This window comes from Empidonax traillii, unplaced genomic scaffold, assembly GCF_003031625.1.
Source record: "Empidonax traillii isolate 1590-97213 ecotype Southwest subspecies unplaced genomic scaffold, ASM303162v1 scaffold845:size272117, whole genome shotgun sequence".
Classification (NCBI taxonomy): domain Eukaryota; kingdom Metazoa; phylum Chordata; class Aves; order Passeriformes; family Tyrannidae; genus Empidonax; species Empidonax traillii.
In genome coordinates this window covers 189,422-206,495 of record NW_020956038.1, presented here as the reverse complement: position 1 = coordinate 206,495, position 17,074 = coordinate 189,422, and the positions used below count along the sequence as shown (strand labels likewise).

General features: G+C 35.9%; 1 protein-coding gene across 2 annotated transcripts in view; it reads right to left on the bottom strand.

Moving 5' to 3' along the window:
- Positions 1-17,074, bottom strand: part of NUP133 (nucleoporin 133) — a 33,727-nt gene that overhangs the window by 6,270 nt on the left and 10,383 nt on the right. For both annotated transcript variants that reach the window (XM_027902147.1, XM_027902148.1), the window contains exons 10-22: positions 16,158-16,305; positions 15,321-15,478; positions 14,078-14,169; positions 11,634-11,797; positions 10,126-10,220; positions 9,778-10,002; positions 8,668-8,790; positions 7,605-7,704; positions 6,380-6,622; positions 5,035-5,168; positions 3,295-3,453; positions 2,023-2,158; positions 434-552 (exon numbers count right to left, since the gene is read on the bottom strand). In XM_027902147.1, the coding sequence (XP_027757948.1) occupies positions 434-552; positions 2,023-2,158; positions 3,295-3,453; positions 5,035-5,168; positions 6,380-6,622; positions 7,605-7,704; positions 8,668-8,790; positions 9,778-10,002; positions 10,126-10,220; positions 11,634-11,797; positions 14,078-14,169; positions 15,321-15,478; positions 16,158-16,305 (1,896 nt within the window). The remainder of the gene's footprint in view (positions 1-433; positions 553-2,022; positions 2,159-3,294; positions 3,454-5,034; positions 5,169-6,379; positions 6,623-7,604; positions 7,705-8,667; positions 8,791-9,777; positions 10,003-10,125; positions 10,221-11,633; positions 11,798-14,077; positions 14,170-15,320; positions 15,479-16,157; positions 16,306-17,074) is intronic.

The window sequence follows — 17,074 nt, the reverse complement described above, 5'->3', positions numbered from 1 at the left end:
AACAGGTGACCAAAAGCCTCTTCCTGCATCTAGTCCCTCCTTTTTGTCTTTTGCAGCATCCTTCTCCACTAATGCAGAATTCTTCCAAGTTCTTCCCTATCAAAAACGTAACTGAAAGTAGAAACTATCTCACCTCCAAAACCTGGCTTAGACCAATAAATCAACTTCTGGCACTGATTTAACTTGCTTTTTCTTGTAGCAGCACTCTAAAGTACACATTCAACAAGAAGAAATTTGAATTAAAAACCAGAATTCTGAAGTCTGGTGCTGGCAGAAACTAAGCAAAGTTAAAATAATTCATACATTGGATCTTTAGGTGCTTAGCAAGTCATATGAGGGATAAAGGTGGTTGTGATCTCATTTATTTTATCAACAGAGGCAGAAAACATACTAGAACTTTACTTGTGTAATGAAGAAAACATTGGATACTTACATCAATGAGCTGAGATGCAGACAACACTGGCATATCATTGAGGTTCAGCTGTTTCTCTGCCAGTAATTGTTCGGGAAGTGTCTCCTGATGTAATAAAAAGCGCTCCTGCTCTGCTATTTCTTGTCATTTAAGGAAATGAATGTTTCATGTTATTAAGATGTAATAATAAATTCTGTGGCACAATAGTAACTGTCAACTCACAATATTATTCAAGTCTACAAGTGTTTGTTATGAAGCATTCTGTTTGGACACTCAGCTACATTCCCGAAGCAGAGAAACACTTCCACTTCGATACTGCCATCCTGGTGAACTAGTTTTTACTTTCCACTCATGTTCACAGTTTCTGTTTAAAGTAATAAGCAAAACGTGGCAGGAATAATTAATTATTCTCACATTATCAATCGGAAACTGATACACAAAGAGCTTAAGTTTTAAAAACTGTATCATGTACCACACAGAAATGTGCAGCAGGGTAAAGTTCAGAACAAATCTTGAGTCCACTAGCCTCTTGAAATAAAGCTTTGATTTTTCTCATTTTTCTACAGTTTTCCTATTTAAAGAAAAGATTCTTCACATCTGCAGAGGTGTTTTCTAAGTGATGAAAAAACAAATTTAAACTTCAAGATTTCAGCTAATGTTATAAATTCAAGGGCAGATAATACATTATTATTACTCTTATGAGCTAAACATAATTTGTAGAGACTACTTAGTTAACCTAATTAATACAAGGCTTTCTCAACAGGATTTAAGAACTGTGCATAACATAGATGGATAAATATACAGATAAATAGAAGTAAGTTTGAGCAGTAACCTCAAGTCATATTCCAAAGCTCCCCCCGGTGGCCAGAATCCTTTAACTAGTAGTGCAGAGCTGCTTTTTCACAAATTCACAGCACATATACTGCATAAACTATTTTCCAAAGGGATAGGAATAATAGAACAGTGAAACTGTTGTATTTTGAAGTAGAATAGGTATTCCTATTTTTCCCATTAACAACTGTTCACTTAGAGCACCGTGAAGCACCGTCATGGTAACTTTTGTAGATACAGGGACCAAGATGCTGAGAAAGCACTTCTTGATCACAACTGCATGTATTTGCAGGTAACATTACTGTATTACAACACAGTTACTGTATTTCCTTGTACAGTCTAAGGGTCTTAGGACTTGAGAAGAATTCAAAGTTGAAAGCCATTCAATAAACAGAAATTAAATAATTTTTACCTTGCATCTAAAACATAAAATGCAGATTCAGTAAAACATATTTTTTAGACAATTAGACAAACTGCCTAATTTCTCAAAGTACTATTCAGGTTGCTATTTATGCCGATATTTTACATCTTAACAGAAAACATGAAGTCCTTGTAGTCCTAACTTGCAGGTGAAAGTGAATATTGACGTTACTGCCTCATGCTGTTTTCCTTGTGCTTCCTATTAATTAATTAATTAAAATGAGCAAACTCATCATCCCATTTATCCTTACCACATTAAGTTAGAGCCCTCAAAGTAACAGATTAACAACTTGAAAAATTAATGTGATTCTAGTTCAATAACTTCGTCTGTTTTTTACTTCGTCCTTTTCATTTCTCACCTTCTATTTTCTCTTGCAGTATGTCTTCCGAAAAATCAGATGCTAGTGCAGCTAATTTGCTCAAGCCAAGAAGTGTTTTCTTCTTTGCAAAATATCTTGTCTCCATATTTGCTAGAGTCTGCAACGTTCTGTGAGCCTAAAATTAATAAAGTTGTTGGAAATCAGTTTTATAAATTAAGATCAGAAGGTTAACAGACAAGGACTTTATCTGAACAGCAGTTTCACAGCTATTTATTCTTTATAATACTATAACCGTTATTTTTAGAAGTTGTACAATTTGTATAATAAATCTGCATTATACTCTTTGGGAAGAGACATAGGTCTCTCCCCTCCGACAGTACTGAAAAAAAAGAAAACTTTTCAGTACTAATCAAGGAAAACTACCTTAGGATCAAAGGATAAATTGCAACTTCATCTATTGTATCCCTGGAATCTAATTTAAGGCTTTGCAACAAAAGCCAGGCAAATATGCTTTTACAAAATACTTCTGCATGCAGACTGATTTACCTGTTAATTTGGGAATCTGAAAAAACAGAATTATGTGTATAACTGTTGCAGTAAACAAATAGATAGGCAAGAATTTATTTGTCTATCAGACAAAGGAACAAAGTTTCTGACCACTTACTCTGAAATAAAACATCTAGACTGAACTAGTTGTATATTTTAGAATCCTTGCCCCTTCTTCATAGTGCTTTGCTGTAACTCAGAAAACCTCAATCGACACAAATGGAGTATTACAATATTCTCAGTGGGGTTTTGTTTGTTTTGGTTTGGCTTTGTGGGTGGCGTTTTTTTTGTTTGTTTAAGGGACATATGGCATCATCAACCTACAATTTGCAATAGAATAAACATTTCCCTGCTTTGCATGCTTAAATGTGCAGGTGGATTGAAAGAAACCATTTTTGTTTTGAAATAGTTTAACTACTGAAGTGAAATTATAAGTCTAGCAGAAGGAAAGAAAGACTGACCTGCAAGAAGATGAAAAGAAATAACTGGACAGCTTAGAAGGCAACAAAGGATCACATTTAAACAATCTCACATTAATCTATTCACATGCACATTTACTATTAAAAAGTACTTTTAAACCATGCATGTAAGTAATTAATCAATAGCTTTTTTACTTTTGTGACACCTTTAAGTTCGGTGGTTTAATGAAATTAGTCTCGAAATAGAAGTTTCAGTTTTTCCCCTCAAGGGATAATCTTATAATGCTTTTCATATTCACTGTTTAATACGTGATATTTCAGTTTGCTTGTATTTAAGAAACCCCACCTTTTGCAAATCCTGACTGTTGATTTCATGTAACCAGCTCAGATGCTCATGAGCTTGCAAGAAACTGGCCAGCTGTCCATGCTGAGCAATAGGCTGAGATAACAGCTTCCCTCGTTTTCCTTTTTCTAGATACCAGCGAAACAGGAAATCTGAAAAATTCTGAAGATAACAGAAATATGAACACATTTTAAGTTACATTGCAATATCTTGCTTGTCTGCTAAGACAAAATGCTTTATAAAATACAACTGAAAAGAAAGCAGTAACAATCTGCTTGATAAAACCAAACACACACAACACAAAATAGAGTGGTGAAGAAAAAACATAAGAGCCCTGACAAAACTAGTGTTTAAAGAATTCATGAGCTACTCTGCAACAGATGTTGATAAACACAGAATCCTTCAATGGAAGCAAAGGAAATATCAAACGTAAATTCTTCACATTAACACAAAAGAATGGAAACAGGTATCACATCAATCACAATTCTTGTTTCATTTTTACACTTGCTCCTTTGCCCTCCTCAAAACTCCATGCTTACTATTTCCTTTCATAAATAAACTTACTTCCACTGTCACTGTTTTTGAAACATTCCCTCCTATCTCCAAGTAAACCTACAATCTTACTCCCTTGGGCATTGTTAAAAAAAAACTTTTTTTTTTTTAAAAAACACCCTGTTTTAACTTCAAAAACTTCAATGTGAAATAACTATTCAGGATTTATGTTTGAGATTTAATTTAGTCTTTTCAGGATAATTTTAGAATAATGCTACATTTAAAAAATTAAGTTTGAGGAGGCCATCATTCTGACAGTCTATCCATTAGCCACACTAATTTCTTTTCAGAAAGTCTTAAATCTCCCCTTTAAAATAAAGCAAGTGAAAAGAAAAAGAAAGATAATTTATCCCCTTTGGCAGTCAGTCTGAATCTTTAGGTCTCACTGTTGAAAAAGTTTGCTATAATTTCTGTCCATTATTGCTACTTTTGTATTTTCTTATTAAAACAACCTTTCTGTACTGTCTTTATAAGAAAACATGTAGACCACAGGTGCTGTGGAAATCTAAAAATATTGATCTCACCAACTCCCAAATTAGGAACCTTTCATCCTAGTCCCACTCACTTCAAGTAATTCCCACTGTCTTTTCCTTAAGCTTTCCCATATTTCAGCACAATTGTAAGATTTCACACTAGATTTTAACAGACATTGGAAATGCTGTCCAACAAGTACATAGCAGTACAACAAAAGAAACCTTAAAACAACACCCTACCTTCCTATTCTTAACTGCTTTTTATACATTACATTTATACATTAACTACTTCTCTATTTATACATTTACCAATCTTCTTTTTTGGAAATTATCCTTAAATTTATATTACATTAGTTCAATAAAACAACAGTACACTGACAGCAGCATCTCAGAGAAGAAGTCACAAAATGCTGAAAAACGTTAAGAGATAATGTGTTTGAGGCATTAAAAAGGTCCCACAAGAAGCCATTACCCATGCAGCTAGTTCCCATATTTCTGCAGACTTGCTTTGCAGTCTCAGGGTAAAATACTCCATTGAATATTTTACAGTGAAGCTTGACTTCCATTTTCCACATTACCCCAATATGTATATGTAAATACATATGAATTAAAAAAAACACACCCCCCCCTCCATAAAACCAAACAATAAATTTTGCAACATTTCAGGAGCAAACTTACTATAAAACACTATCTAAAGGACAAAGGAAAAACGACTAACCTGATCTGCAAACTGAGTCATGTAACGCTGTAGTCTGGCCTGGTTGTCTGTCTGCTCGCACATCTGCACCAGGATATCAAAGTCACAGTACTTCTCTGCTAAAGCAGCTGCCATCTGGTACTGTCCCAGGGAAACTAAGTAACCAAGAAAAAGAAGTTATGTCAGACACTCTCATCTTTGTCTGTAAGAGAATGACCCAGGGCAGAAACCAGAAAAATGATAAGAGGTTTCAAGTGTTCACATCGAGCAGATACTTACACATTCCCAAAGAAACATTCCCCTACTGCAACCATCTCCTGTGCACATGCAAGCTCAAAACCTATCACCTCCGTCCCACAGTACAAGAGGAACAAAAGGAATACTAAATGGCCAGTATATATACTCTGTTTTCTCTGAAAGTTAGCATCATCTATTTGCACTGGGGGAGGACGTCCCACCTGTGACTTAATATCTGTAATAAGAGCCACTTAATTACACAAAGTGAAAAAAACACCAGGTAAAGGCTTTTGATAAAGAACAGAACAAATAAAGACTACTGGGCTTGTATTAAAAAGATATTACTTAGAATACTTCGTTTTGGTTCAGTTTAAATATGTAAGAGTTAGTAGAATACTCAATTTTATTAGCAAGGAAATATGAGCCTTAGATTTAACATCATGATACAAAATGTATTTGTAAGAACAGAGCCCATGAATGTCAGTAAAATGGAGAATGAGAACTTAAACTTTTCTTAAGAATGCTCAAGAATGATTATTACATTCTTCTACTTATATAATGTTTTAGTCTAAAAAAATTAAAATGTATTTATTCAAAGTCAATTCCACTTAAAAAGGGAGCTTTTCTGTCACTAATTCAATAAAGACTTCATCACATCCAACATATTAAACAATGGGTATGATTATTAAATAATCAAGATTCCAAAAGTAACTTTTCCCTGAAAAAAACAAAACTAGCTTTCAGGCATATGAGTTTATCTCAGCTTGCAACAACACAAACATTTCAAAATCCATTTATAGACTATTTTCATCCAAGTGACACGTGATAAAATCCTGCCAGAAAAATATAACAAGTTAGCAAAATAAAAAAATTCAAGCAGCAACATGTCTAATAAGAGGTGTATACCTCTTATACTGCAGTGGATGCAGTCCTGGATGCAATCCCATAATCTGTTTTTATTTTGTAAACATCTCATCAAATCATAAAAGCAGTCACTTATACTCCGAAAACAAACGTGTAGAACAAATAGAATTCATACACAGAGGCCATTTACTCTATCAGACTTGTGTCATTTCCTCACTGAATGGACCATTTAATCCTTGCACTAAGGAGAGCAGATAGCACTTACGGAGAGGAGACAGGAGTTCTGATCTTTTCTGGACATATTCCATTTCCAGATTGCTATACCGCTCCTGATCGGCCAGGCGATCCACAGACTTGAGCTGGGAAACGTAGCCATCCAGGAAACAATCCAGCAGTGCCACCAGCTGCTCAGCCACCACGCTGCGGAGGTTACTGTCCACCTGGGGATACACCACCTTCAGGATGATTCCGTGCTGGCGTGCGACCGCTGCACGAACGCCACTGGACGCTTGGGAAAACAACACCGTGAACGTTAAAACAATAACCCTACCACCACAGTGACCTGTGCTGAAGTGTAAGAAAAACATTAGTACATACAATTAAAAAAAAAAAATAGAAGGAGAAAAACCCAATAAATGTTTACATTTCAAAAATCAAAGCAATGCCCCAAAAAACACCTACTCCCATCTACCTTTATGTATTAAATTTGACCAAGATGTGGTAAACAAAAATATGCCCCCTGAACTACACAGATCTACGCTGTCAAGTATCAATACCAGTTCTTTTACCAGAAGAATCAATTGCATGAACTCTAAGCAAAGTAGAAGAATACACAGAACGAAAAGGCAAGTTTTTTCAACCTGATTTAAATACTTCGATGTGGTCATCAGAACATAAGACCAGAATAGTTGCATGGGTCCTGCTATTCAAAAGATTTGCATCTTGGAAGCACTAAACAACTGTGTTTTACACGTAGAGGCCACAAGGAAGCTTAAGCATCAACTGGAAAGTGCTTGCTTCTGCAAACACTTGTTCTGACACTTTTCCTGTTATTAAACTATCAAAACAAAGCACTCTTAGGGAAATGGAGAACCATCAGTCTTTCTAAAACAGTTGTAGATCATATTTTATGATTTATTTTAATGTTATGTATCCCACAGATCTGCCAACCAGAACCAATGCATAAAAAAATAATTATAAAAATTATAAAATCAGTTTTGTTTCCCAAACTTGTAGTTTTGTAGTCAAATTTCCAATGCAAGTTTTAAAAAGTTATCATCAATACTGGACAAAATAAGTGTTCATTGACTCATTCCACTTCATTCCGTGAATTAAAATCTCAGCTTCTCTTATCCTTACTAACAACCCTGTAGCAGCTTTTACAGGAAGTTTAAAATTCAGACTGAAATTCATGTGTTCTGAAACTTATGAAAACAGCTTTTTGGTTAGCTTTTTTGATAATTAAAAAACTTGTAATAATAATTTCTCACCTGTCCATGGAACATATTCAGGTTCTCTTTCTGGAAGCTCTCCTGTTTTATATAAAGAGGCTCTAGACTGACGATATTGACAGGCAGCTTGTAGCATGTCCTATTTAAAGGCAAGCATGTAAGTATTTTAAAGTCTACCTCCATATACACAGACCATAAAAGTTGTTTTTTATAATTCTGAGATCTTCTTTTAATATCCCCATTCTTTCCACAGAATATCCTGAGTTAGAAGGGACCCATAAGGAAAATCAAGTCCAACTTCTAGCTCTGCACAGGACTATCCTCAAGAGTCACACCACGTGCCTAAGAGTATCATCCAGACGCTTCCTGAACTCAGTCAGTCTTGGTGTTGTGACCACTTCCCTGAGGAGCCTGTTCCAGTGCCCAGCCATCCTCTGGGTGAAGAACCTTTTTCTAAGATCCAACTTAAACCTCCCCTGACACAACCTCAGGCTGCTCCCTTGGGTCCTGTCACTGGTCACCACAGAGAAGAGATCAGTGTTTGCCCCTCCTCTTCCCCTCAGGTGGAAGTTGTTAAACTGCAATGAGGTCTCCCCTATCTCCTCTTCTCCAGGCTGAACAGATCAATTGACCTCAGGTGCTCCTCATGCAGCTTCCCCTCAAGGCCCTTCAGCATCTTCGTTGCCCTCCTTTGGACACTCTCTAATGGCTTAATATCTTTCTTGTACTCTGGTGCCCAAAACTGCACACAATAATCAAGGTGAGTACTTTCTGTACTTTCCCACCTGTACAGAAGAACACATACTGACTGAGCAAGAAACCTCAGTGCTCAAGATCTTCACTTTTTGCTACATATTCATGATTTCACAACTTCCAATAAAGATGCAACTTCTCAAATTCTCTTTAACCGTGGCCCAGGAGGAAAATGAATGCTGCTAATTCTGCACAAGGCTATCTTTTCCTTCCTAGTATATTTGGACATGTGAAAAGTGCATTCACTTTTGTTCTCATGTCAGTAACTCAGGCTGCATTCAGCTTGTTCTGTTTTATTCAATGTTTATTTTCCTCTCCCACAAGCATATCAGTTAATGCAGTTCTCTACCTTAATGATGTTGTTCACATTTACAACTATCTGGGCCCACTCAATTGACTCCATAGGCATGTCTTTCAGGATTTGTTCCTCTTCTTCTAACAGGCATTCAAAGATGGAATCTATCTGGGACACCTTAAAGACAGAAAGAAAAATCGCACTGAACACAAACATGTCCATTATCAGCTGATATCTGAAAGCCAAGCTAAGAGCTGTATTGAAAAACAAACATATTAGTAGAAACCACATAAATAGTCAAAAATATTAAAAGGTATCAACTACTCTAATGGATAATGAAATCACCAGCTTATGTTTCATACAATACTTAAGACTACAAAAAATGCCTTCCTTCTGGACTTAAATCTGGAAAGAAAGAAAAACCCTCATTTTTTGAAGGCAAGTCCATACACTTTCATTTAACATATCCCTCCATCATCTTCTGAAATATTTGGCAGCAGAATCTCCGTTAGATAAAGTATACTTGATAGCATTAAACTATTATTTCTATTTTCTTTCATATTTATTTTTCTCCATTAGCAACTACTGTCCTCAACAGGAAAAAACTTCCTAGGAATAAATGTTTTGTGCATAGTTATTCTCAAGAAGGAAGAAAGAAATAAAGAGAGAGCGTTTGACTGGAACGCAGCATAAACTGAGAACCAGCTTAGCTTGACTAATGTTAGAGAGGACAAAAATTATGAGAGACTAAACTGATACAATTCCATCAAAGGACAGCTCATAAAGGCAGCTCTATCTGGAAAGCTTCATACTTGGAAAGCTTTATACTCTTCAGTCCACTCCTTAAAAATTGTAACTTGGCATATATCTCCTTATGTGCCAGAGAATTTCACTTGTCTTTTTCCTGGTTTATCCATGTTGGGTAGTCGGAAATTAAAACAACTTTACTTCTGCTATATGAAATTCGTCAGAATTTGTGTTTCAGCTCCAGACACAATAAAGTAGATGGACTAAAGTGAGGGAAGTACTACCACATCATTCCAATTTAAAGGGTAATTGTGTAAAACTGAATTAATTTTTAAAGGGAAAAGCTTCAAAGCATACACTAAAGCACTGCAGCGTTTATTACATGCAATGCTACACAATAACTCAGAAACTACTTACCTCTCTAAAGAACACATCAGCAGGGGTAAGACTTGGTGGAACGTCACACTCTCTCTTGTTTAATGCGATCAGTATAGCAGCATTCACTAGATCAGGCAGCCTGGAGTGGTGATTCTTGAGAACAATAGCTGCTGCCAGTTTCTCTGCGTGCTCACAGAGCAGAAGTCGAGTTGCCATCGGCATCCCTCGCACTGGAAAACTGCCCAGACGTTCAAATACACCAACCTTTCATTAAAAAAAAAACACAACAAAACGCCAACATGCACTTCAAATGGTGTTCTAGATGAACTACTTTAAGACAAAATAATAATCTCTGTGTGCTGATACAAAAAGAAGAGTAGAACCTACCTGATGAAGAAACTCAATGAAAAAGGAATGTGCTTTTGTCTTATCCTCAAGCTGATGAAGGAGAATGAGAGATGTGTTGCTGAAACCAGCTGCTTCTGAAAAGAGAAAAATTTTAGATTAGAGCACTTGGTATCTTCATTTCTGGGTAACTACGATTTTTGCTTCTGAGGTAAAGTTATTTCTATAAATTTTTACAGTGTTACCACACTGATGCTTTTTTAAGTATAAGCATACACATTTATAGACTGCTTACCATGCTATTTGTAATGTGCTTTTTCCAACTCTATTTATATGTACATCTATATGTATCTATATATAGATGAAGTAAAGCTTTTGGAAGAAATAAAGTATCTTTAGATCAGTACTACTCTTAAGTACTCAATTAATTATGCTGCTAAAATAGAACCTCATCAGCTTACTCTAGTTTTAGTAAGATTCAGATTCAAATTTTTATCTTCATTGTGGACTAGCTATTGCTAAATTTGTTATGCCCTAGACCACAGCTACTAGAAACTAAAGTGTTAACAGGCATTCAGATCTAATAGAATATACAAAAATTCTGGATGCAAAGTCAAAGTGTGCTTAGAATATCAAGATAAAAAACTTGGAAGAACTATCACTGTGAGCAAAATTAGCAAGACTGTTTCCAAGAAGCCATCAATTTTTCACTTCTGGCTTTAGCCAGGAATAAACACAGATAGGCTGCCAAATTTAAAATAAAGTTGATTCAGAAAATACCAAGGATATGATGCCTGACAAATTCTAACTGGCTGCAATGCAGAAACAACAGCAGGAAGCATCATCCAACTATAACTATTTACATGAACTTTCAAACTAAGCCTCTGCTCTGTAACTTGGCAACTACAGCCCAGAGGTGCTGGGGCCACTTTCAAATGAACACTGTCTGTAAGAGACAGGGAAGCATGAACAAACACGTTTCTTGTTGAAACCATGCCTGCTTTAACTCTTTATGCAGAACAAATACTCCTAAATTAATTTCTCTAGTCCTCTTTCAGGCAGACATAAATACCACTGTCCCAGAGGGACACGAGCTCACTCTACCCAGGATTCACACTGACCAGAAGCTGTGCAGTCACACTGACAAAAAGCTAAGAATGAACAAATAAGCTCTTCCTCTTAACAAAACTATTTTTTTGAAAATCATTTAAAACCATACAAGGAACCAAAGAAACACTAAAGTGACACCATCTGTTCTCTGCACAAAGTACCCTTCTCAGAAATATGTTTTCCTTGCTGTTCGTGTTTACTATATGAGGTCAAGAACTAACCACATTAGAGTGCAAGCTTATCTGGCAGTCTCATAAGATGCATCTTGGAGCCTTTCTGGAAATGTATCTAGTGGTGGCAGAGGGCAAGGGACACCTATGTCTTTTTTGCAAAGTTTAAATAACAATTTTATCTGGAATATTGGAGATATTATTTCAGGGGAAAAAAAAAAAAAAAGAAAAGGAAAAAGAAAAACCTCCAGAACAATAAACTACAGTTACCTTCAGGTACAGATTCAGCCCATCTTGGATCAGAGGCAGGGTAGTCATCCATTAAGTCCACACTGATCTGAGTCACTGCCCTATCCAGTTCAGTATCAGAATCCAGATCCGCATTACTTGGAAAGACCTCAACTACCATGCTTTGTGCATTGACTACATCTTTCCTGAAATAAATGAAACACAAAGTATGTGAAATAAAATTAATAGATAGGGTTATAGTACAAAGAGCCCCTCCGTTAGAATTTTCTAACTGGCTTTTAGTGAAGTGCTTTAGATACAAGCATTTTTGTACTCATTCTGATTCTATAGATAAAAGGTATCCCAATTCTTTTACAGCAAGCAGACTACATGACCTATAAAACAAAAAAGCACAAGCCAGGAAGTGTTTTCAAGTTACATTTTATTCTACTATTCCTATTATTACTATTTAAGAGAAAAAACTCACCATACAGAGCTAAGTCTGGATGTCTGTGGTAGCTAAGTCACAAAATTTCTATTGCTTGCTTTAAAATTCTCTCAAGAAGACATAAGCCCTCCCACTAATGGCAATACAGTGAAGCTTATAAAAAATGCTTCAGCAAATATAATGTATTATTTTTATTTTCTATAATTTCAAATAATACTGTTTTATTCACGTCAAGAAGTAGAAGAGCAAGAAGCATCTAAACCTTAAACCTCCAAGATTTGAATCTGTACTGAAGAATTCAATGTAAGAAGTAGGCAATATACACAAAAAAAACCTAGATTTGATTTTGCAACTAACAAGTTGAAGTGTTCTGACAGAGAAGGGATTCCAATATTGGCAATACTTATATTTTTTCAGGAAACTTTCAGTTTAAACACTTACATGACCAAGATGTCTTGAAATAAAAAAACAAAGAACAGCAGTGCATCCAGAAATCACACAAAGGTAAAATAAAGCAAATAATACCATTAAAAACTGGAATATACTCAATCTTCTACTAAAGAAGAAAGTCTCATCTTTACTACCCTGCAGGACATGTGTTTCTAAGGAAATTATATGGTACTTTATTACCTCCTTCAAACCATGATGTGCCATCAAAAGGGGTCAACTCACAGAACTTCCCATTCCCTATAAAGATCACTAGGTCTGTGAAGCTGCCTGTGCTCACTGCACAGCTGATGGACTTTACATTTCCACTATCTGCACAACCTTCCATTATTTGCTCTGCATCAATGCACTGCCTATCTGGACAGGGCATTGCTTCATCTGTTCTGTGGGAGGCTGCTCTACTCATTTTACCATACTGGGTTTCTTTGGAAAAAAAATCAGAATAAATACTGAACACATAAAATTCTTATTTTCTTCTAGTTTTATAATTCTAACCCAGACTTCAATCGAAATAACGTTAAACTTTCATACTGTATCACACTGCTTTCCTTACTACCTCCCAATTTCTTCTGTTTCCAACCCCCTTGTTCACATCCTCACTGACATCAACCTTCATGCTTGAAAGGCTCTCAGGCCTTAGCTACTCCAGGCACCTACAGCCATCTTCAGCAGCACTTCTGTTTAATGACACTTATGGATACTGGCAGATTTCGTCTAAATTCTGTGCCTGCTTATAGATCTTGTGTTGGTATCCTCTGTTCTGTGTGCCTAAACCCCTTCATTATCTTTTATCTCACATTACCTCTATTTCAAAAGCATTCCTTCCTCCTTTTATCTTAAATCTGTTCTTTCCACTTTTTAAGACTCTTTAAGGAGATTAGTCCTAAGAGGGTTTGCGGGTTGTGTGTTTTGTTTTTTTTTTAATAAACATTTATTGAAAAAAATCCCTCTAAATATAATTAATCTAAGTTTACATCTTCTTCTCTCTCCTTTTCCTCCTCTGTTCACATGACTCACCCCAACCTCAAACCCTTCAGAGGCATTGCACACCTCCCCACAGTCCAATTGCTTTAATCAGAATAGTCTGAGAAACAGTGTATTTCCATCCACTCCTCATATCATTCAATCTAAAGAAGATATAATCCTGCCCAAAGTCTGCCATGCTAGTTAATCTTCATCGCCACATAAATAAGTAAACAAGAAACCCCAGAAGTATTACTGAAAACAGCTACACAAATAAAAAACGAGGATGAAAAGGAAAGTTTTTTTAACAAGAAAATACTACTTACTAAAGAATAAAGAACTCAAAATGCAAAGTTCAAAGTTGTTTCACTGGTGCTAATGTACCCATAGAATTTACACAGAATAAGTGAAAAGTCATTGCAATTAGAAAAGTCTGCTCCTTTGTAGCATGTATCACTTCTTCACTAGACCACAAGATGTATTTAACATTTTCCTAATGAAAATGTGTGTCATTAAAACAGCTATAATTAAAAGAGCACAAGATTTTCTTTACAATCTACTCAAGTATCAGAGTGCCTTCAAAAACAGCAAAAAAAAAAAAATCTCAAAAACCAAGTGCAATTTCTACCTGCAGTACTGTAGAAAAGCAGCTTTCAGTAATTTGGTCTTATCTTCTTGAGCTATAACTTCTAGCCTACTGGTGCTGTCAAATGCAGGACTCTGAAAATGCAAAGTAAAAACTTTAGCTGAAAAACAAATATTAATCTTCATTATGAAATGAAAACATTTTTTCTAAGTAGTAACAACACAGATTCAAATAAATAAATAAGTGAAACTGTTTCCACCGGGAAGCAATTGTATTCAAGCCAAACATAAGCCTCCAAGATACCTTACAAGGAAGGTCATACAGAGGTTTGACAAACATTCTCACCAATTGCAAAGAAACTTTCATCAATGTATTCCACCAGTCAGAATTTTTACGATAATTATTTTAACATTCAAACCCACTATTCCTGACAGAATTTAAAAGGTACTGTCATCCACAGTAACAGTCTAAGTGCAGACAAACCTAACTAGAGATTAGTTCATTAAAAGAAATACAGTTCCATCTGAGCAATCACACAAAAGTCTTCCACTAAAATGCTAGTTAATGAGTATGATTTTACATGTGATTTAATTGGAATAAGGATTGAAACTCACTATTACCTCATACAAATATTCTCTAATTTATACTGTAACAACTTCTCTGTTCTTCCCTCCCATTCCAGGGACAACTTGGCAACAAATTCCACGTACATTTTAAACATAACACATCTGATGTAAGCAAGAGCTTAATAAATGTGTACTGCACAAAACACCAATAAAAATACTGTCATAATTTTTATTAAGATTATGTTAAGATATATATAAAACAGGGAATAAACAATATTTAGCCACTATGTAGCCCTTCTCAGCTTAGCCTCCCAGGTTTTCCACAGCATGATTAGAAAAAAGTGTCTCTTACACACACAAAGGAACAGACACAAAAGACTGCAGGAACCATCCTGATCAAAAAGTGAGAACATCATCTGAGTCTCTGCATTAGTGTTCTATCAGGCCTAGTGACAGACAGCAATATACCTATGTGAAAAAAATATAAATTTCATAGAAATTTCAACTTCAAAACAAAGGAAAACAAAAACGTTACCCAAGCTGGCAGATGTAAAAATTCTTGGGTTTCGAAACTGCCTTCATCACAAGTGTTTCAGTTTCTATTTTAAAAAAACCTTTGAAACTCAAACAAGCCAGAATTTCCACAGTGAAAATTCAAAAGTGATAGAAAAATGATTTATTTCTAGGCTGTTTTCAACCAGTCAAGCAAATACCATTACCTCACTTCTTGGTCCAGCAATAGAAGAGGACAGGGCATCTTCAAGGTCTTCAGGAAGCACAGAAATGTTTTCTCTGGATAAGATAGTGAGAAGTCCACTTTTTTTGGCAAAGAAGATGGGGAGGCTATTACAAGAACCCGCTCCTAAAATGCTATCTCCTGTGAGAAGAGGGAAAAAAAAGAAGCAAGCATGTAAACAACACTTTAATTAAGAAAAAAAATGTAACAGTTTCATACACAATTATTAACTGTTGTCATCAACCAAACAACAGTAACTGACAATTGCACCTGACATGGAAAAACTGTGGAACTATTTGCTACTGAAGATGACTTCCAGATAATGCAAATGTTAAAAAAAAGAAGATGATTTAAAAAAAAAAAAAATTCTACATAGGGACTGATGTGCCTGTCCTACTTGAAAACACCTTTGAAGGTCAAGGATGACACACTTAGAGACATCTGACACAGACACCTACTATGAATTTTAGGCTGAGCCTCTCCACAAAGTTACCTTCATGGAAAAAAACCCAAAACCCTCACAGTGAATAATGGGGGCTGGGGGTGGGGAGGTGGGGGAAGTAAAAGTCCCATAAACAACCCCCCCATCCTTTAATATACTAAGAATGGGGATCTACTTCATTTTCATTTGAAACTTGGTAGAGTAACAGTGCTGGATGTCACATCAGCACTTTCTCCATATATTCAAGGGAAATTCCCAACTTGAAACATTTAATAAAGGACCATAAATACCATATTGCTCTCTGAGAAATACAAATACTGTAAAAACACTGAATTAGAAGGTATCAACAAAATGTGATCCCCCTCTCTAGCAAGTTACCTTGTATGCCAAATATGATTTTCTCCTGTGGTAAAGAAATTCTTCCAGTTCCAGTGGAACAAGCAAACACTTCATCTTCCTTATAAAGGTAAGCAGCATGGCTGAAGTAATCCGGGACTACCAGACAGCACAACACTTCATCTTCTGACTGAAAGTGTTAAATATGAACAATATCACATATATAATCAATACCTTAAAACAAACACCGAAAATTTTAAATGCTGATCCAAGTTGCCCGAATTTGTTCTAATTTTTAACAACGAGATGTGGACGTAACTTACAACCTAAAGCCCCAAACAAAATCACCTTTTTTTTCCCCTAAAACTTTAGATCCTGAGGGTTTTTTTCCTTCCACATAGTATATTCTTGCTAATTTCACACGGAGAGATAAGTAAACAGATCAATTATTCTACAGTTTTCACATTCTCCTTCCACATTAGAGTTTTAAGATGCCATTACAAGCAGCTGGGAAGAGGTGGAGAAGAATGGAAGACGTTTACCCAAGAAAGTAATGTCCAAGTTTATGCTTGCAGAAGACACAGCACAACCAACGCACTCCACAGATAACCAACATGCCCTCCCCTCCCAGCAAGCCAGCTGCCCAACACGGACCAAAACACAGGTCTCTTAATTCCTTGTCCTGCAACAAGAGTCTCAACAGAGTCTCAGATCTTTTCTAAATGGATTGCAAGAGCATACTGCAAAATTAGTCTGTAGAAACTTTCACAGACAGGACAAAAATAAGGATAAACCAGTAGGAGTCAGATATTCAGACTTTTATTTTTGGTGCCTTTTTATTCTTATACTTTAAAATGCAAGGCTTAACCTTGACATGCAGTTAGCATCAAACTTAACAGATGCTGGTACACATTTTCCTCAGAGCATTACGAATACATACTTCCAAGAGGAATTTATTT